At 38.2% G+C, this 21,691-nt stretch overlaps 1 protein-coding gene across 9 annotated transcripts in view; it reads left to right on the top strand.

Annotated features, from left to right (window-relative positions):
• FERMT2 (FERM domain containing kindlin 2) overlaps window positions 1–21,691 on the top strand; it is an 80,715-nt gene that overhangs the window by 45,033 nt on the left and 13,991 nt on the right. For 7 of the 9 annotated variants that reach the window (XM_070942933.1, XM_070942969.1, XM_070942915.1 and 4 more), the window contains exons 5-12: window positions 4,492–4,524; window positions 6,231–6,456; window positions 6,548–6,650; window positions 7,917–8,024; window positions 9,797–9,931; window positions 14,476–14,525; window positions 17,810–17,934; window positions 20,351–20,457. In XM_070942933.1, coding sequence (XP_070799034.1) covers window positions 4,492–4,524; window positions 6,231–6,456; window positions 6,548–6,650; window positions 7,917–8,024; window positions 9,797–9,931; window positions 14,476–14,525; window positions 17,810–17,934; window positions 20,351–20,457 — 887 coding nt within the window. The remainder of the gene's footprint in view (window positions 1–4,491; window positions 4,525–6,230; window positions 6,457–6,547; window positions 6,651–7,916; window positions 8,025–9,796; window positions 9,932–14,475; window positions 14,526–17,809; window positions 17,935–20,350; window positions 20,458–21,691) is intronic. The other 2 variants (XM_070942987.1, XM_070942977.1) reach the window with 1 other exon arrangement.

The raw sequence follows: 21,691 nt of genomic DNA, 5'->3' as shown, positions 1-21,691 counted from the left end.
TGATAGCACTGGGAATTAGATTTTGAATTATTCACTTCATTTCAAATTAGTTAAATAGTCATGGATTCTGATCGTGCCCTTGCTGCCCAAAGAAGAATTCTAGAGCATTTTGCCTGTTCTGCTTTAAAAAATACACATCAAATGTTTTGAATGCTAACTAATAAGTTCTACTCTTTGTGTTTGCCTGGTTCCATTAGATTGTATGCTAATGCTTGAGATTCTTTGACCTTCTTAATGATAAAACAGGGATTTTAAGTACACAGATAAACACTGGACCAGGGTTGCTCAACCTCATATCTACAGTCCTTGCAAAGATCTAGCTACTCAAGGCCCTATCCTTTCCTCTCACTTATTTCAACATGCAGGTTTTTATAAATGGCTGTTGTTTAATAACTGATTCAGCACTCTCAACAAAAGAGCAAATCCGCAGATCCTCTTCGAATTCTGTTTTTTCTTGCTCTTTGCATTCTTTCAAACAACCTGGGTAATAAATAAACTAACCTGCTGTTTTATAACAGTGCTTTTTCTTTTTCTGTTAAAATGCATGAAGCAAGTTAGGCTTATTTTTCCAAAACAATGATTATTTTGAAATATGCTTACAATACTTGGATGGTTTCATTATGAGTTAACCTGGACTATGTTAAATAAGAATTACTTTTTTTTTTAATTTCAACAAAGAACCAAGATCTAGATTCCCTCCTTCCATATTTAAGAGGTTCCAAGGATGTGGTGGGGGAGAGAGCAGGATTAAACCTGACTCCTCACCACACTGTTCTTTGTGCATACCCATCTCTTCATTTCCGGACCTCACATGTTGAGCAGGGATGGCTAAAGAGGAATTCTGTGTGGTTTTGCTTGAATAGCTGATAATAATTTTCTATGCAGTCCAAATTCCACTGAAACAATGACCATGGATATGCAGTTAATCATGTTCAAACACTTTTGTATGCAGTTCCCACTCAGATCTTCCTGTTCTGTAAGGAGCATTTCACACTAAAGGAATGGGGGTCAATCACACATAAGAACGTAAAAAAAGTAGAGTGATTTTGTGAAGCCTCGAGCCCCTACACATTTTCATCTTTCACCTATTCAGACAAAGTAATCAAACAGGACATAGAAATTACTGCAGAGAAAATCATTGTTTAGATCTTTGGTGAAAAGCAACTCCAGGAAGCCCAGTCGGCAATGGGAAAATCTTGAAAGAGTGGAAAGGATTGTTTTCCTGTCCAAAATTCCTCTCTCTACCTTTTCTTTACCAAGAACATATGAGTATCCTTAATTTTCCTGTGATGCCTGGAAGAGCATTTCTTTTTCTTAAAAATGGACGGAAAAGAAATCTGCGGTGACATGATTATTTCTGTTAACTTTCTAGGGCTTTTACTGAGGTTTTTTTTTAAAAAAATAATTATAATTATGGACTGCCTTATTTCACTAGTTGGTTTGAGAGTCTAGATCATTCAGTATTCTTCATCAGCAAGATAAAAGATTTTTTTTTTAATTACAAAGCCAGGGAAACCTAATACTCTGTTGAAGAACAAATATGGACAACGTGATGCAATTTTGAGCCTGGTTTAGCTCAACAGACAGAAGCATTGTAATTTAACACCAGCTGTCTGCAATTAAAGTAAGATCGAATCTCGCCAGGCTCAAGGTTGACTCAGCCTTCCATCCTTTCTAAGGTAGATAAATTGAGGACCTAGTTTGTGGGGGCAATAAGCTGACTTTGTATAAATATACAAAAGTATGAAGGCTATTGCTTAACGCATTGTAAGCCGCCCTGAGTCTCCGGAGAAGGGCGGCATATAAATCAAATTTAAAAAAAAATTGAGGATACCTTCATAAAATGGCTATTGCAAGGGTCTTGCTTGCTCATGGAATAGTTACCCTAGTGAGGATGGCTGGTCTTAACACAATCATTTTGTGTTTTGGAAGACAAGACTTATGTTCAGCTGTTCAAGGAGACTATTGGGCACCCAGAAAGATATTCAGAAGCCCTTTGCTTTCTTTACGTCATATTATCTCTCTGATCTAATGAGTAATTCTAAATTGGAAATGTTTAAGTGAGCATCTGTCTACAGGTAACTAAGAGTTGGAAGAAAAGCATAATTTGAAGATTGACTGTCCCACAAGCTATTATGAGAAAATATGCATCAGATCAAAAAAGTGGACAAAATGATTTTTTCCCTCTTGTCTATAATCAAACCTATTGCATCAATTGCTGTGCAACATACTAGAAAAAGATTCCCCTGGTATAAAACCTTTGGATTTGTGCCAGATAAAGGAAGAGGTACTGTTCAGCTAACATTAAAAAAAATGAAAGGCACTAGAACCGTGATGGCGAATCTATGGCACGTGTGACACAGGTGGCACGCGTAGCCATATCGGTGGGCGCACGAGCTCAGCTCCACCAGCTGATTTTCAGGCCTTCTGGGCCCACCAGAAGTAGGCAAACAGGCTGTTTCCTGCCTTCTGAGAACCTCAGGGGGTGGTGGGAAGACCCGTTTTTCTCTCTCCCCAGCCTCCAGAGCCTTTCTAGGAGTCTGGGGAGGGTGGAAACGGCCTTCCCCACCCCCCGGAGCCCCTCCAGAGACCCGAAACGACCCGTTTGCCAACTTCCGGTGGGAACCACCACCACCCCGCTCCTGGCATGCAATGGCAAAAGGTTAGCTATCACTACACTAGAATCTGTAGCGTCTTAACATTAGTCTTTCGTGCGCAAATGAATTGCATGATTCATTTTGGGTAAATGAAGCAGAATGTATTAAGCTGAATAGTTTGCAAGAAGGATGCGTCTAAATATTGGAGGTAGCATCTGCCTGCTCATTGCTTTCTCCTGCAAGATATGGTACAGTGCAGATAATATTCTATAAAAAGAATCTTCCGCAGAGTAATAAATAGTTGGGGTTTGTTAATTTATTTCAAAAGTGATAACAGACTAGGCAGGTTAATGTGAATTAACCAGAATTCTAGTAATGTCATATATGTCTGTGAGTATATTCTGTGTCTGCACTGCTTTGATATTAAAATCAACAAAATTGTTCCTTATGTTCGGAATATAGTTTCATTTACTAATAATACAATTTTTTACATGTAATTACCCAGTGTCAGCTTTGGAAGCCAATAGATAATTCAATCTCTATCTTTCTCTTTCTTTGCTTATATTCCCTATCTTGAATTTATTATTTACATTTTAGCAGTAAGTGACCAATTATAAAATATTTTGCATATTTGGATGAAATTTTGTTTCCTTATTCAACAAATTTATGTGGCTGCCTGTTTAACCAGCAAAACTATAATCTCCCAAAATAGTTCAGCTGTTGATTCTTAAAGTCAATTTCAACAATTGCTTCCAAATAATTCTCCCTGTTATTTGTTCCATAGGTCATCTAAAACTAAACTGTAAATGAATCCCCAAATAAAATAGTTTCATCAGATAAATATTTTATGGGGATGTTTTCTGATAGTCACAATAAGTTTAATATTAGTTCAATCTAGTGGTGCTATTATAGAGTGGAGCTCTTTATAGAAATGATACTATGTAGTATTGAATGTGGAAATAGATACTTTGTGAATAGAACATTTATTTTGCCTTTTCTTCCAACTACCATCTTAATTAACCAGTAAGCATAAGGGAGAATTGGTTTTTCTTCAGATTCATTTCTTTTTGTTTGAACATTTATTATAAGTTTATCTTAAAATAACTGTATGGCGATATGATCAGTATATTATATGAAACAAATATGGACATTCAGAATTTTGATGGATTTTAATTGGATTTGAACAGAGCAGGGGCAGGGCAGCCCATCCATCATCATATCCTATGATATTCTCTCCCTCCTTAACTCCATCTACCTACCTACCTATCTACTCACCCACCCACTCACCTACCTATCTGGATTTTTTGTTACAAAGAATAGCATTATTTACCAAGTGGTTTGAATAGGCTCTCTGTTCAAGCTGATGTAGAGACAGCAAATAGCAATGCATGTTAGCTTAATGCCTGCTGTATTGAAATGTGCAGTTGTTCTGAACTATTTTAAGAAATATTGGTTTTGAGACTGGAAACCACATACTGTGCTGAAACCAAGCAGCCTGTTTCTGTGTACTTCAGGAACACAGAAAAGAAAAATTACTGCTTTCAGGACTTTTTCAAATATCTTACCTAAATTAGTAACATTTTAATGCTCCGACTGTAGTGTTTCCTTTTCATGTTATGTAGTATTTTCTTGTCATGTCTTTTCATGTGCTTAGTTTTTATCATGTCTAAATCTCATAGAAATTAATTTTCTTCTCTTTATTAAACTTATCTCTTATCATGTGAAAATTTTAAAAAATGTAAAATATCTCAACTTGAAGTCTTAGTTTTCTTGATGACATCCTTGAATATCTTACTACTGTACTTTGCCTATTTTCATCCTTGTTGTTCTTATTCTATTCCTTTCACTGCCTTTACCTTACTGTCTTCTATTTTCCTTTCTTTCTTTCTTATAGGCTCTGATGTTCTTTACATTGGCCCAGTAAAAGGTGAGCCTCATGTGGATAGGACTTTTCTCTCCTGTCTTTTCTGCTTCCTGTTTCTCTGAACTATATGAATCTGAAAACCAAGGAACTTCTTGGCTATATTTTGACCAAGTGGTGTCTCGCAATTGTCTCTCACAGTTGTCTCTTGGTTATATTTTGACCGTACGGTATCTCTAGGTATTTGTTACAAAATATGTGATTTAGGTTCTGAGGTTTTTTTTTTTCTAATTGGGAAAACAGTTAATATATATTGAGTGCTATTTAAATAACACAGTATTTTAATGTTCTATCAGAACCTCAGTGTTAGAAATACAAATTATTCATATTTTTTATACTTTATATATGCAGTGTAACTATGAAGTAAAGGATCTGTCTATTTTGACTGGAAAAATGCTGCTTAACTGAAAGTGGAGCCTAGAGATTTCCATCATTTGTATAAGAAAAGCTCTGATATTACACCCACATTCTTTTTCCACAAGGCCTAAATCTATAGCAGGTAGCAATAACATATCTCCGTCCATGTTTCTCAACAATAAGTACCGAGAACCATATTGCTTTTGATATTTTAGATAATGCATGTGCTTGAAAAATAATAGCCATGAAGAGCTGTATAATCCATTTGTTTGTTTAGATGTATAAGCTGCCCAATTCAAAAAAGAAACACTGCATATAGCAATAAATGAATGCAATATATAATTATAAAATGGAGAGCCAAGTACGTAACAAAACAACCAAAAGGGGATTGTCACACAATTGGTCAGTAATGACAGAGGGAAGAGCCAAGTCTTAATGGCTTTCCTAAAGGCGAGAAGAGTTGGGGCCTGAGTATATTTGGGACTGGAGTATCTTTCCAGAGTAGACACAGAATTTACAATATTTATAATCTGTCCTGAATGTTGAGGGCCCAGAGGAACTAATAAAAATCAAAGTACAGCCTTGTTTTAAAGCACAGGTATCAAACTTAAGGCCTGGAGGCCTGATCCAGCCTGCAGGTGCTTAGATCTGGCCCGTGGGGCCACCTTGGAAACAGTGAAGGACCGGTCCGCAAGGCATCTGCCAGTGAAAACTGGGCTCACGAGGGCCGTGTGCCACCCTCCCAAGCTCCGTTTCACTGGCAGAGGGTTGCAGGAGGCCTTTGCAGCTGAAAACAGAGCTTGGGTGCCCATTTTCTCTGGCAGAGCGCTCGGGCCACCACAGGAGCCCTCCTGACACAAGTGACATCATGCTGGCCACACCCACCCTGGCCATGCCTACCCCCGAGGCCAAACACAATCCTGATATGGCCCTGTTTTAAAGCCATCTAAATAGCATCTTCTAATTGTAGCTTTCTTAATTAAATTATATGCTGTTTGGAGAACTTCTCCGTTGTCCTGAATATCCTACCATTTAGCTTCACTAAGTGATCTAGGTTGTCTTATTACAAAAAAATAAAATGGATGGGGTTTTGTCTATCACATGCATTTTTTTTAATATCTTAATCACATAGGTGACCACTTTCCAAAACATCATCATGTGGTCACAGTTAAATTCTGGACGCCATATGGACCTCATAGTCACATGTTCCTTTATACCTGATATCCCTTCTTATTTCTGCAGCATTCACTGAAAAAATTGAGTTCTGGAGTTATTGGTATTGTAAGTCCTCTTCTGAATTGAGTGGACCAAGTATGGAATACTAATTTGATTCTCCCTATCTTTCTCCAATCTAGGGAATGTATATTCAAGTCCAGGGCTTTATAGCAAAACTATGACACCAACTTATGATTCTCATGATGGGAGTCCTTTATCACCAACTTCAGCTTGGTTTGGAGACAGTGCTTTATCAGAAGGAAATCCAGGTATACTTGCCGTCAGCCAGCCAATCACCTCCCCAGAAATCTTAGCCAAAATGTATAAGCCACAGTCACTTCTGGATAAAGCCAAGATCAACCAGGGGTAGGTTTAAAAACATTAGTTTTGGAACTTGTTTGTGTGAAAACATTGCTTTGTAATGACTGAGCTAGTGTTTTTTTCCCTCTTTTGGAAGATGGCTAGATTCTTCAAGATCACTTATGGAACAAGAAGTGAAAGAAAATGAAGCTTTACTACTGCGGTTCAAATATTACAGCTTCTTTGATTTGAATCCTAAGGTATACAGTTATGTTAACTATAATATGGTCAGGATTTTCAGTGCATGTACATTGGTTAGTGACCTGGCTGCATACTGTGATCAGTTTAGAATTTTTTCACAGAACTGCTAGGAAATTGTTGGATTATAAGACATAAGAAGCAAGATAAAGGCCAGTAAAGCAAATAATTTAATAATAACAGAATAACATAGAGGGGTATTTAAGGGAGAAAATAATGATCAGTATGCTAATGCTAATTTCCAAATTGTATTTTAAAAGCTATGATTTTATTTGATACCAAAAGATCCATAATTTCAGTAATACTGTGGCTTCCAGGATTAGGATATTCCAAAACCACAGCAAGGCTGTCTTCTACATCTCCATGTAGTACAGGTAGTCCTCAATTTATGACCATAGCTGAGACCAGAGTTTCCATTAATAAGCAAGGCATGTATCTTGGGTAGGCACATACTTGGGAAATAATCATCAAAGTAATGGGATACCAAACTGGTAAGGGCTTCAAATGTTATTTGTAAAACCTTGAATTGACCTGTAATACAGGCAGCAAGAACAATTATTTCAGAACTAAATTTGTGTGGATTTTTTTTTTTTGAAGTCTATTCTGAACATGTTTTGCTGTTGTATTCTGTACTCATTGTACTCCTAAGATGTTCAAGGGCAATTTTGTGCAGAACGTATTGCAGTAATCTAAAGAAGATGACACCTGTTATGGATTATTATGATTAGGTGTCTTTGTGCCTCGAAGGCTTGCAAGTCTCAGACTGGACATGCACTAATGCACTTCACTGAGGCCTTAAATGACAAAGACACATTTAAGAGTGTGTGGCAAAGCTCCACATTGTGCTCCTTCAGGGAGGTTGCAGTTTTTATCCAGAGTCAGAGACTCTGGATAAAAGCTAAAAAGATGGGAGTACCATTTAAAAGGCAGCATTAAGGCAAAGATTAATTTTGCATCTACTAGGGGAAATAAGATTGGAAGAGAGATAATTTCAGCATATTTGGAATAGATGGCTTATTTAAATTATAGCAGGGAAGGTTTGTACAGTATTAGTTCCAAGAGGGAAGGAAATTTTCTGTTGGAGCACTGCATCTTCTGACCTTAAATGGTCTGTTGTATTTCAGAGTGGCGCATAGCATTCAATCAGCAAGTAAAAATTAGAACTTTGTAAAGAGTTTATTGATATTTTTTCAGGGTCTCTGGTAATAAGAACTGTATACTGTCCATAGGTTGGGTTATGAATCGATAATTTGGTTATGTCTCCATAGTATGATGCAATCAGAATAAATCAGTTATATGAACAATCCAAATGGGCTATTCTTTTGGAAGAAATCGAGTGCACAGAAGAGGAAATGATGATGTTTGCAGCACTGCAGGTAAGGGTTGGTCCTGAAGTCCCAGGGCTCTTTAACTCTTGGTTTTTGCTTTTCAAAGAATCCTTAGCAAACACTGAAATCCTTGCTGTACTAAATTTCACATATTGCATGTATTCGTTTTTTTGAGTTAGAACATTTTGTCCCAACAAATATTGTCTTTTTTCTGTAATGTTTTACTTGAACCTTTTTAGGGAATCTAAAATAGATTTGCCTCCTTTCAATGTCTCATGCAAAAGAATTTAGGTTCTTTTTTCACAAACATGTTTGTATCTTTTTATTAGCTTTTAAGCAAACGACAAGTACATTAGGTTACTGAACCACAAGATTCTGGCACTGAGCCTCTCAGGCAGCTGGTGATAATTCCTGGGTTTCCCAAAAATATCTTTGCCCCTTCCTCCGTGTTCTCAGTCTGCAGCACATTTGGCAAACAAATTTATAAACACATTTAATGTATTTTTCACTGTACTTTCTTTTTCCCTTCTAAAGAAATTCCTTTCTATACTAGCAGTTTAAGGTGTCTCACATTGAACTCATTTGTGGTCTGTCTCTATGTATTATACATAAGGCATACCACTTAGGAACTCAAAATCTCCTTGGATTATTGGAACTCTCTAGGTACAACGTAATCTTTTGAGGCCAAAACAGATTGTGTTAACTATATCTAGAACTAAATGAAGTTTTGACATCAAAGCCACTTCCATTCTCTTAATATTTTACCATGTGTGGAAATACTTAGCGGCCACTTAAAAGAATCATAGTTATAGATAATAAGCAACTGCTTGTTATGTCCAATTTCATTAATTAAAACTGAAGCATCAGTGTAAACAGAATTACCTTTTATGAGAAATGGAAGGGCTTTGTATCATGTAAGGTACTCTATTTAGTAAAATAGTAAAAAAGACTAAGCTATTTCTTTCCCGGTTAATATAGGTATAGATATGTTTAAAGTTGTCATTAGAAAAAAAATAGAAGTAAAAGGAGATACATACCTGGGAATATGCTTCTACAAAAAGTTATACTCATTGCAGTGTGCTAAGTGAAGAGACTATTCATCATGGAACAAGTCCTTTCACATAAAGAAAATTATTTTTGTTCTAAACTGTGGGTCCCCAACCCCCGGGCCACAGTCCACTACCAGGCCATGGCCCATTTGGAATCGGGTTATGCCAGTGGCGGATGAGCCCATGCATGTGAAGCTCCATTTATGTGAGCAGCGGGCACATGCTCCCACCTCTTGCGCAAATGGAGCTGTGTACACGCCTGTGCTTGCCGCTCACACCATCCCATCCTTACCAATCCGCAAATCTACAAAAGTTGGGGAATGCTGCTCTAAATATTTCTTATATAAATTAAAAGGGAGAACTAAGGGATATGAACCTAATCATTTTAACTGTGGGCCAAATTAATTTAATTGGATTTTTATATTGTTTTAAATTTTGTATTTTTTGTATTTTATCTGCTGGCTGTTCACCGCCCCGAGTCCTTCGGGAGAAGGGCGGTATACAAATATAATAAACATAAACATGATATCTACTGAATCAAAAACATTGAGATTTATTTGTAAAATGAATTCTAGATTAAGAATTAGTTGAGTTAAATCACAAAACATGTCCCACTCTTGTCTTGTGGCTGTCGTTCAGATTTTTGATTAGATATGAGTGCTATGAAGACCAAGTGCTATGAAGGCTATATTGTATTATCACCAGCCTTTGAGTAGATCAAGAGGATTATACATACGTTCATACAATTATTTTTCAATTACTTTATTTCAGTACCACGTCAATAAATTGTCAATCATGTCATCTGAAAATCATTTGAATAACAGTGACAAAGAAGTTGATGAAGTTGACGCTGCCCTTTCTGATTTGGAGATTACTCTGGAAGGTGGGAAGACCTCCACAATTCTGGTAAGAACTGAGAAGTAAGAGTTTAATGTTTTTCCCAAGAGTTTGAGACTAATAGTCTGTACACAAGAGAAACTGTCGAACTGCTGGTCATATACAGGCAATTTGAGAAGAACTTAGTTCATAACCTAAAAAATAGGTTTCTCAGAATCCAGAATCTGTAGCATCTTTAACTGAATTAGGTAAATCCTGCTAGTCCTTTTCATTGACTATTCCATATTGAGTTGGCAAGCTACAGGTAATCCTCAATTTATGACTGGTCAAAGTTACGCTTAATCTCCTGCTTTGTTTTTGGAGTTAAATGGCCATACACACACATCTTCATCATCTACACATGGTCACAATATTGCATTTTGGGTACTTGGTAAACCACTCACCTTTATGGCTCTTTGAAACACCCCATAGTCACATAAATGCGAATTGCAACATTTTCACCAGTTTCTGGCAAAAAAGCAGCCATTTGGGAAAATGGATTTGCTTAATGAACACTCTTTTGCTATGTTTACAACCATTGGGGGGAAAAAAACAGTCATAACTTCAAATCTAGTCACATGATGCCTTAACTTAAAACCTCAGCGTTTTACAACCATAATTCTGGTCTGAATTGCAGTCGTAAGTCGAGGACTACCTGTACTGCACAAAATCATTGAGCATCTTCAATAGAGAAATTGAACTAACAGAAAGCAGATTGTCAAGTTCCACTAGCAAGCTCTCATAGTAATTCAGAGAGTGAGCATCTGGCTTCCAGATGCCATAGAAGTCTCTACTTTGCATGTCTACCTGAAACATTGGTGCAGAATATGAATGCAGTGGGACTTTCTGGTTAAAGCACTGAATTGATTCTCACTTAGGCCCTTCTCTTTCTTGAAGATATTTTCTGGCAAAGCAGGTAACCTCCTTAGAATCTGCCCTGTGCAAGCATTGCTGTAGTGACCGAGAACTCTGTGCTAGCCATGATTTGCATAGGGCCATTAATTTCAATAGGGTTTGTGAGAAGGCTTTCCTAATTGGGGATCATGTTGTTTAGTAAACATTTAGGATGAAATGGAGACTTGGTGCCAAAGCATACATCTTTTGGGATTCGTTTATATAGTTCAGTTTCAGAGTTTGTCCTTTAAGGACACTTACGCTAAATCAGCTCTGCCAAGGAATTTTTAGGGTATTTTTGCCAAGCACGTCCTTGTGGACTCTCTTGGACTGTTCACAGGTCATTTGTTTTGTTTTTTTTCCTTTGGGGCTGCAGCTTCCACCCCCACCACATGACAACCTCTTGAACTTTTTTATGCACAATGGCTTACCTAAGATGAAAGAGAGATAGCCTTGATGTGTTTGTCCAGTTTTCCAAGACATCTGTAAATAGGCAGTGGAGTCTGTGCAGACGTTTTAGTAAAATATGCCATCTGTCTATGCTTCTTAGGATATAAAGGCTTTACCACAGGGGTGAAATGTAAAATTTGTTACTACCAGTTCTGTGGACGTGGCTTGGTGGTGGTGGTGGTAATGTGACTGGATGGGCGTAGCCAACTTTTTTTTTTTTAACTTTTCAAAGCATTTTTTCTAACGCTTTGAAAAGCCTCTGCCGATCAGGCAACTCAGCTGGGATCATCAGAGAGGCTTTTTTAAAAATGCTTTGAAAAACCTTTCTGACGATCAGGCAACTCAGCTGGGATCGTCAGAGACTTTTCAAAGCATTTTTTTTAACCACCTCTTCGGCCAAGAGGTTGCAGAAAAAATGCTTTGAAAAGCCTCTGACGATCCCAGCGGAGCTGCCCGATCATCAGAGGCTTTTTTTTTTTTAACTTTTAAAAGCATTTTTTCGTTGGAAGAGGTTGTAGAAAAAATGCTTTTAAAAGTAAAAAAAAAAGCCTCTGATGATCGTGCGGCTCAGCTGGACATGGTGGGGGGTGGGGCTCAGAGATTTTTGCTACCGGTTCTCCAAACCACCCGCCGCCATCGCTACCGGATCAGGTGATCCGGTCCGAACCTGGAGCATTTCACCCCTGCTTTGCCATCATTATCACTATTGTTATAAACCTTGGAGGAAGACAGTGATAAACTGCTTCTAAATTGTGCCAAAAAAATAACATGGACATGTCCATGTAGCTTCAGTTTAGAAGAGAATTTGATTTGGTTACCCTGCTAAATTTTGCTATTTTAGTAGAGGCTCCTTTCCTTTTCCACATTTAAAGCCTTGTGCTGAGGAGACCGTAGCTGAAATTGTGCCTGTCCCTGGAGGTTGGGTGGGGTGGGGAAAATCAGTGGAAGAAATGGAGGGTTCTTTTAAAGAGATTCCAAGAAAGAAAAAGAAAAAAAGCCAAAATGAGGACGTTATAGTCATCTAGATTACACCTAAATGACATGAGGGAGTTTGACATCCTGCTCCTTTTATCTAGTGATGTATTTAGATAAATGGATGATATGGCGAGCTTCATTTTTTAAAAGCTTCCGATCTCCATCAATCCAATATAGTACAAGTCGGGAAGCTATCTTAACTGTGACTCTTAAGTTTCAGTCAAAATGAATCATGCTCTTTTATCCCAGATTAGAACTGTTCTTTAGAAATGCATGCATATTTGGACATATGAAGAAAGAAAAATACCATTAGCTAAGCAAAACATAGTTCTGTGTGCAGATCAGTGGAATTCCCTTTTCTGTCCAAACTTTAAAGACCACTGAATTCTGTATCCGTAGTTACCAAAATTGAAGGAATACACTTTTTAGTAAAGGCAAAAGCTTCTCTTTTCTCAGCAAAAGAAAAAGAATTAGCAGAATCCTGATAGAGGAGTGGTTGAGCCCACCTGCAGCTCTCAAAGCACATGGCGGAATCAGATCAGTTCTTTTAAGAAAAACAATTATAAATGTAAATATAAGGATATAAATTTCAAGTTGCAATCCTGATGCCCAGGGGCTTAAGGATGCTCACATAAATAGCAATAGCACTTAGACATTAGGGCCTGGTGGCTCAGCAGACTAAGCATTGTGATTAACACCAGCTGTCTGCAATTACTGTAAATTCGAATCTCACCAGGCTCAAGGTTGACTCAGCCTTCCATCCTTTCAAAGGTAGGTGAAATGAGGACCCAGATTGTGGGGGCAATAAGCTGACTTTGTATAAATATACAAAAGTATGAAGGCTATTGCTTAACGCATTGTAAGCCGCCCTGAGTCTCCAGAGAAGGGCGGCATATAAATCAAATTTTAAAAAAAGGACTTATATACCGCTTTACAGTGCTTTACAGCCCTCTCTAAGCGGTTTACATAGTCAGCATATTGTTCTCAACAATTTTGGGTCCTCATTTTACCCACCTCAGAGGGATGGAAGGCTGAGTCAACCTTGAGCCTGGTGAGTTTTGAAGTGCCAAATTGCAGGCAGCAGAAGTAGCCTGCAGTACTGCACTCTAACTACTGCGCCACCGAGGCTCATCCTAGCTGTTCTCATGGATCAACTAAGTGGACCTTATCTTTCATAGAAAACAAACTTTCATAGAAAACAAGCTTTTGTCCATCATCTTTCGTAGAAAAACCCAGTTTGGAAAGATGCTCACCTGTCCGGGAAAAAGAGAGAGAGAGATTGAAACTGATTTCATATTCACTCTTCTTTTCCTCTGAAGAATGTTAATGGGCTCATATTAAGCCCAAAGGGCCTTCAAGGCAAGGAGAACAAAGAAGTTGTTTCTGTACAGGATGCTTGCTATCCATATGAGATAAAAGTTGATATCCGGGAGGAGGGGGCGATAATTTTGACAGGTATCCAGGATTAAAGTTATGCAGTAAGTGCTGCACTTGTGATTCCAGATTTGTAACAGCTGAGTTATGTTAAAATTGTCCCAAAGTATAAATCCATATTGCTAGATCTTGAAAAATGAAGTAAAAATAAAACCCAAGACTATAGGCCAGGCTAGATTAAAGTTACTGCATTCCTACTTTAGAGCACATGTAATTTGGATACCTTAGTTGCAGATTTATATATAATTAGCTAGGATTTTCATCAGAAAAAAAATGATTTATTTTTCAGTGAATAAATTGTGAATGATGGACCAGATTTGTTTAATGGCTGACAAAACAATCTTACATATAGCTCACAACTGCATGATAATGTCACTGTGTTTCATCATTTGAAGTAATGGTGATGGCTATGATTCTTGATCCACATATCCTTTAAGTGAGCAGTGTCTTGAAATATATCTCAGAATTTTGAACATCTGTGCAGAAATGATAACCAAAACCTAGATAGTAAAAATGAATGTCAGCCATAGAGGAAAGTTGAGGAATCTTTCTTCCATATTTAAACAAGTTTAGAAAAACAACTAATTTATCTTTTCCAGATAATATGATTTTCTAAAAATGTAGATTTATTCCTATAATTCTTTTTAATCAAGTCTCTTCTTCCTCCTCAACCAAGAACATTGTCTTTTTATAAAGGAACTATGTATTCATTTAATCAGTTAAATTGATTCTTCCAAATTGTTTGCTTCTCAGCATTCTCTTTCACGAACCAATTTCAGATCCTGGCAGATAAAATATAATGGCAGCTGTCTTGTTTACAGGGTGACATCACTTCCATCCCGGAGCTGGCAGACTACATTAAAGTGTTCAAGTAAGTACTGTCTGGAAATCTGGAAGAAACAGCACAAATCAATAAGCTTTATAATAAATAAATAGGTTATAATAAATGCTTATCTCCTAGTGTCTAGAGCAAGGTTTCTCAACCTTGACAACTTTAAAATGTGTGGCTAGAGAATTCTGAGAATTGAAGTCCACGCATCCTAAAATTCCCAAGTAAAAAAACCCTTTTTAAAAAAACTAGACACTTTAAAATCTTCCCACTCCTTTCTTGAATTTTTCTTAAATTGCAGGGCTAAACCTGAAAATACATGAAGTCCGAAGAGTAACTGTGCTTCAGAAACTATGCTGCTTGTTTGTAATGACTAGAGAAACCTTTGCATATTGATTTAATTTACATTGTTCGGAATTTTACTTTAGGTAATCAAATAACTGGAAAATATAAAAATGCAGTCATTTGTGATTTACTTGATTCCTGTGTGTCATTTCTTGCTCCTTTGATCAATAAGGAGTGAATGTCATTTTTCAATTCCTAAAGACAGTGATTAGGGCTGGCATTTTCTCCAGTTACCCTAGAACAGAGGTATCCAACCTTGGCAGCTTTAAAATCTCTGGACTTCAACTCCCAGAATCCTCCATGCTGATTGGGGAATTCTACAAGTTGAAATCTTAAAGTTGCCAAGGTTGGATACCCTTGTCCTAGAAATAGGGATGATATTGCATAGTTTGAAGTATTATTCAAGTATCTTTCTTGGATTTCATGAGCATAAAGGTAAAGGTAAAGGTTCCCCTCGCACATATGTGCTAGTCGTTCCCAGCTCTAGGGGGCGGTGCTCATCTCCATTTCAAAGCTGAAGAGCCAGCGCTGTCCGAAGACGTCTCTGTGGTCATGTGGCCGGCATGACTAAACGCCAAAGGCACATGGAACACTATTATCTTTCCACCAAAGGTGGTCCCTATTTTTCTACTTGCATTTTTTATGTGTTTTCGAACTGCTAGGTTGGCAGAAGCTGGGATTAGTAATGGGGTAAGCTCCTGTTATGCGGCACTAGGGATGAGCATATAGATAGCATAATAGATAGATAGATAGATAGATAGATAGATAGATAGATAGATAGATAGATAGATAGATAGATAGATAAGAATCCAGTTAATCACTGGACTTTGCTGCTCTTTAATCAGGTTTGTTTTTACTTTTAAATAAGACTTTTCTTGAGGGGAAAAAAATAGGAAGAATATTATCTTGGATCTGGACATGTGAAAACTAGAAACAGTTGTGTCTGGATTTGGGTTAATATTTTGGCAGGCTTAGCTGTGTTACAAATGAATACCCCACCATACTACGGATATGAGATGAATTTTGGAACTGGTACAAAGACGTGTTGAATTTTGCAGAATTGACAGGAAGAACAGTTGAAAGGAAATAGCATAGAAACTATTGGTACTTTTGAGAAGAATTACAAAATGGCTTTGTCAGCCTTTGGTACCATATAGGCAATTCTTTCACCTTTCTGTTTTCTTTAATAAATAGGGAAAATATACTTGCTCTCCCATTTATTAGTAAGCACTTCCTTTTGATAACTCTATTACATAATTTATCACTTTTTAGAACTGTAGTTTTAAGATAGATCTTATTTTAAGGCACTTTGAATGATGGGCTTGAATAATGATTTGATTTCTAATTGCTTAACCACCAGTTCTGGCAAGTTCTTCTCTGTACTTAACCTATCTCAGTGGGCTTTTGTAGAGATGAATCCTCTGTACCAAAGAACCTGTGTTAGTTATGAAAGAGAAAGCAGCCTAAAATTCTGGTTCAGAGGAAAATCCCTGCATATATCACATATTGAGGCACAAAATAAGTCTATTTTTCTTATAAACAATAACATTTTGCAAACTTCCTGTCCTCCAGAAAATATTTTCATACTGCTTTATCTATCAAGGATTTCCTGTACATCTGCAATAGCATTCTAGAATGCATTGGGGACACTGTTAGTTTTTTAAAATGCTGCTCTTGGGTTTTGAAGCTCAGGTGTTTATTAACTCATACAACCTGGGGAAAAAAAATCAGCCTATAACCATGATGGCGAACCTATGGCACATGGAGCCATATCGGTGGGCATGTGAGCTCAGCTCTAGCGAGCATGTGCGCACTGGCCAGCTGATTTTTGGACCTTCTGGGCCCACGGGAGGTCAGGAAACACAGTGCTTCCGGACACCGGAAGGCCTCCGGGGAGGTGGGGAAGGCCAGTTTTTCGCTCTCCCAAGGCTCCAGAGTCTTACTAGGAGCCTGGGGAGGGCAAAAATGCCCCCCCCCGGGAGGCCCTCCTGAGCCAGGAAATGACCCGTTTGCTTACCGGAGGTTGGGAAACAGGCTGTTTCTGGCCTCCAGAGGGCTTCCAGTGGAGTGGGGAAGGCTGTTTTCGCCCTCCCCATACTCCTAGAAAGGCTCTGGAGCCTGGGGAGAGCAAAAAAACGGGCCTACTGGGCCCACTGTGCCATCACTTGCCAAAAGCAGGGGAAACACAGGAGGGTCATGCATGCATGCCCGGGGGGGCGCATAGAATTATGGGTGTGGGCACACACACGTGCGACCCCCCCTCCGCACTCCCCCTGCTTTTGGCACACAATGGCAAAAAGGTTAGCCATCACTGGCCTATAATATGCGACTCAGTTTTGCTGTAGCTGTGTGTTGCATAGAGCAGGGGCGTCAAACTGACGGCCCGCAGGCCGGATGCGTCACATGCAGGCCACGCCCACCCCAGCTCTGCAAATGGGAAAAACGTTGCAAAATGTCACGTTACAGCAACGTGACATGGCAAGTTTGGCACCCATGGCATAGAGAAATCAATAACTGTAAGCAACCTGCAGTTGTATAACATTATTGTTATCCCCATGAATAATGTCTCCTCTATACAGATGGAGTGAGATCTTTTAAATGGAGCAGTGACCCTGGGAACATTTATCACTTATTGGCTGGTGTATCACTTGTGGCCAATTTCAGTAATAAGATATACTAGCAATAATCACTCATGTACTTTTTGCCTTGAGACTAAACTATAATTTGCTCTACATGGGGCTGAAGGAACCAGCTCATATAAATCACTTTGTGCTAAGTCAAGAATCTGTGACCCTTCTGATTGTGCTAAAGACTAGTTCCCAGCAGCATCCCCCATCTTTGACCATATTAACTAGGCAACTAAGCATTGTGATTCAGCAGCAGCCAGAAGACCACAAGTTTGTGTGCGGGCAAGAGATGAGAAGCTGTTGCAAATGTACCTCCATTTCATTCAGTGGTAGTAATAGTGTACTATTTTACAGGCCAAAGAAGCTAACACTGAAGGGTTATAAGCAATATTGGTGTACCTTCAAAGACACATCTATCTCCTGTTTCAAAAGTAAAGAAGAATCTAACGGGACCCCAGCTCATCAGATGAATTTGAGAGGTAACAGAGCAAATGCAGTTTTGGTGATCATCTCATCTCTCCATGATTGAGCTGTATTTTAAATTTGCTTATTTTGACATTTCTCTGACCTTGCGATGAGATGCAAATATTTTCATACATGGCATTACTCCAGAATGACTCTGCATCAATCATTCACTTGCTGAAAGGCAGGATTTCTTTCACACTAAATTCTGGGGACCATCAGAATTAGTAGAGTGTCACAACCAGGGAACTGAGGGATGAAGGGATTGAAATATTTTGTGGAGCTACAAGTTCCTTCCACAAGCATAACCCCCCCCCCAAAGAGGTCTGCTGATGGCTTAATGGCAAAACTAGATGCAGGATTCTTTGATTTGGCAAAATGTTGCCTAATTGCATAATGTCTGTATTTGTTCAATATAATATACTGTATAAAGTACAAATAAAATGAAAGTGAGAACCAAATAAACGATTTTAGCTCAAAAATTAGGAAAGTTTTATTACCCAATAAAATATCCTTTTTAAAATATATTTTCCTCCCTCTGCATTAGTGTGCTGAGCGCACACACACGTGTCCACACAACTTTATTCAGATGGGGACAAGGAATTTATGCTGTATAGGACATTCCTCTGGCTACCAGCTCTGTTTGTATTCCACAATAAGCTATTCCAGTTTAATGGATTGTGCAATAGGCACTACTGACATTCGCTTTTAAAGCCTTCAAGGCAGAAACAGAAAGGCTGCCAGATGACTTCAGACTGTAACTATGAACTGGAGAAAAGAAGCATGGAATACCTTTTTCGGAGCTTTTTAACAAAACTGTTGATGATGGAATTTTAAAAGAATTCTGCTGGGAGAGCTGAAATAAAGCTGAAATTGTTTCCAAGAAAATGAGTTATTTTTAAAAAAATACCATTGTCCTTTATAAAAGGTTGCATTAAAAATCCTATATCACTGTTCTGAACATTATGTTTCCATTATCCAGTATCCATTAATTTTCTTTGACTATTGACCATGGAGTAGCCCTCAAAAATGCTGGTTTAATTTCCTGAATTTGGTAGAAAAACACCTCAAATGAAAGAATAATAAAAAAGTTTTATCTTCCCATTTATAGTTATCTGTGATGGGTGCTGTTTGGATTTAGCAGGTCCCAGTTTCAAGAATAATTTACTATGCTTATGTTAACATATTAATTAGTTAATAATCAGTGTACAATGTCTATGGAGATTCTCAATCATCCAGGTCATGGTTGTCCCAAAGATGCTTTTCCAAAAAAGTGGGAGAGGCCAAAATAAGAGGCCTCCTCTGCCTAGACAACTACTTCAAAAATGCAAGCATGGTCAGGTATGCCAAGCTCAGATTTCTCTGTCCAGATAAGCCAACTTCTCCTGAGCAGGGAAAATATGAATTTCTAGCTTAGTGGTAATGAAGGTGACAATTTAATAATGTATACTTGTGAACACAGGAATAATCAGCTAGATCAGGGGGGCCCAACCCCTGGTCTGCAGCCTGTTGGGAACCAGGCCATGGAAGCGGTGGGTGAGCATGTGATTGTGTGAAGCTCCATTTGCGTGTGAAACCAATCCCTTCCCCCCACCTCGCTGCCACACCACTGCCAGTTCATGGAGCCAGAAAGGTTGGGGACCAATGAGCTAGATAATACAGGGACTTTGCTTAGATGAAACTATTCCCCAAAGAGTCTAAAATCCCATTTAATTCAAATTCTAATTACATTCAAATTCCCCCTGGAAGCACTTATGATTTCAGTGGAACACATTCAGATATATATATAAAGAATTCATGATCGATATAATATTTATGTGACATTTAAGACTGCATTCAAATGAATACAGACCTGACTGAAACACACCCAGTTCTACAGTATATTTGGTATCAGGAACCTCTTTTGGGGCTCTTCAGTCTGTTACAAAGCTAATGTTTCCAATCAAGGTGATATTTTGATGCAATTCCCATGTTATGGTGATATTATAGAAAATCTATGTTACTTCAGAAGTGAAAAGAACAAATATCTTTTCAGCACTTAGATTTTGGTGGATGTCTGTGCTGATCAAGGAAAAATTTTGATACTTTGATGGGTAAATATAGATTTGGATTATAAAAACTTTTCAAATTATCAATTTGGGGCAATTTATTCACTAAACATTAAAAATCACTTGTCAACTGGGCAGCTACATACTGTAAATTTGATTGAACAAATACACACAAAAATGTATATTCAGGCAATTGAAATTTGATAATGCTGTTTTTTATTAAAACAAATAGCACTAGGTTAATAGGTAGGTATGTTTTTTTCTTAGTTAAAATGAAATGGTTGGAAGATATTCAAGTCTAAAAGGAGAAATCTACCCATATGTGCCTTTTGTCCCATCCTCATATTTATGAAATACATAATATTTACATCTTCTTTTATTATAGGGTGTGAGGTAACTCCTGACGTCAACATATCTGGTCAGAAATTTAACATAAAGCTTCTGATTCCTGTTGCTGAAGGCATGAATGAAATTTGGCTCCGTTGTGATAATGTAAGTTTACATGAAATGTCAGCCAAAGTCAGTTGGCTGTAGCTGATTGTGCAGCAAGAACTGAAGTGTGCATCAATTCTTTCCTGGAATCCACAAATATCTGAAACTAGCCTTGTATAGAATATTATTAAGAAGAACATAAGGAGGGCCAGTAATAAAATAGGTTGCTTTTCTTTATAGCAAACTCAGCTTAATTCTTCTCAATCCTAATATGAAGCAATTTGAGGCGAAGTATCCTCAGTAAAATGATGATATCCAATTGTTTACTATATCCCTGCAAAGAGATGCAGTGGACATCTTGAGGGCTGGAGGCTATGAGAGATTGGATGGAACAGGCTCCAATTGAAGCCCAGATAGATGGACCCACAGTTTCTGCAGTCTGTTCCAGGCAGTTCAGATTTCAGCTTGAGGTGAGATGGCACTTTCCTGCAGGAGCAAGTATGCAGTCTGGATATCCTGGACTTGCCATATTTTATCAGCAGGTGAAAGCTCTGGCCAGTGTTGTCTGATCTGCCAATTATGACCTTTCCTGGACACTGACTGTAGTCCTTTTTATTTTGCCCTGCTTACCAGGACTAACTGGTATAGCAGAATGACCACTACATTGCAGAAGGCTACACTGGTTGCCACTTTGCTTCCTGGCAAAATTCAAGGTATTGATAATCACCTACAAAGTCCTTTATAGGCCCTTGTTACCTTCAAAGCCCTTGTTCAGGCCCTTGTTACCTTCAAAGCCATAAGTTCCAGGTAGCATCTACCTGCCTAATACATGCAAGCTCAGACAAGTCCTGATCTCCCAGGAGGAAAGGAGAAGGCTAGTCTTTTCGGACATGGTCATCTGCTTTTAAGCAGCTTGTCTCCAAAGAAAGGATACCCCCTGCTATCATTCCAAAAGGCACTTAAGATACCATTAGTTAAGTGAATATTTGCATGTCATTCTTTGACCCCAATGGCCCTAACATATATACACGAATAAAGCCGACTTTAGATCAGCCTCCTCCAGAAGGTCATGTTGGAGAATACATATCCTGGACTCAAAGCATATAGTATTTAAAGGTGACAACCAGCATTGTATGCCCTGAAAGATTACAGAACGAAAGGACTGGTGGAGATTGAATGTTTTTATGATCACATGGCGCAACATATTGTTTGGATTTTGTAGCTCTCTAGCACTTTTCACTTTTTGAAAGAATATTGTGCAAAAAATACAAAATGTTCATATTGAACTGTAATT

The sequence above is a fragment of the Pituophis catenifer genome, unplaced genomic scaffold, assembly GCF_029215685.1.
Source record: "Pituophis catenifer annectens isolate HBS135680 unplaced genomic scaffold, rPitCat1.0.hap2 SCAF_1, whole genome shotgun sequence".
NCBI lineage: Eukaryota > Metazoa > Chordata > Lepidosauria > Squamata > Colubridae > Pituophis > Pituophis catenifer.
Note: the sequence above shows the minus strand (reverse complement) of the source record. Positions and strands in the feature narration are given on the sequence as shown.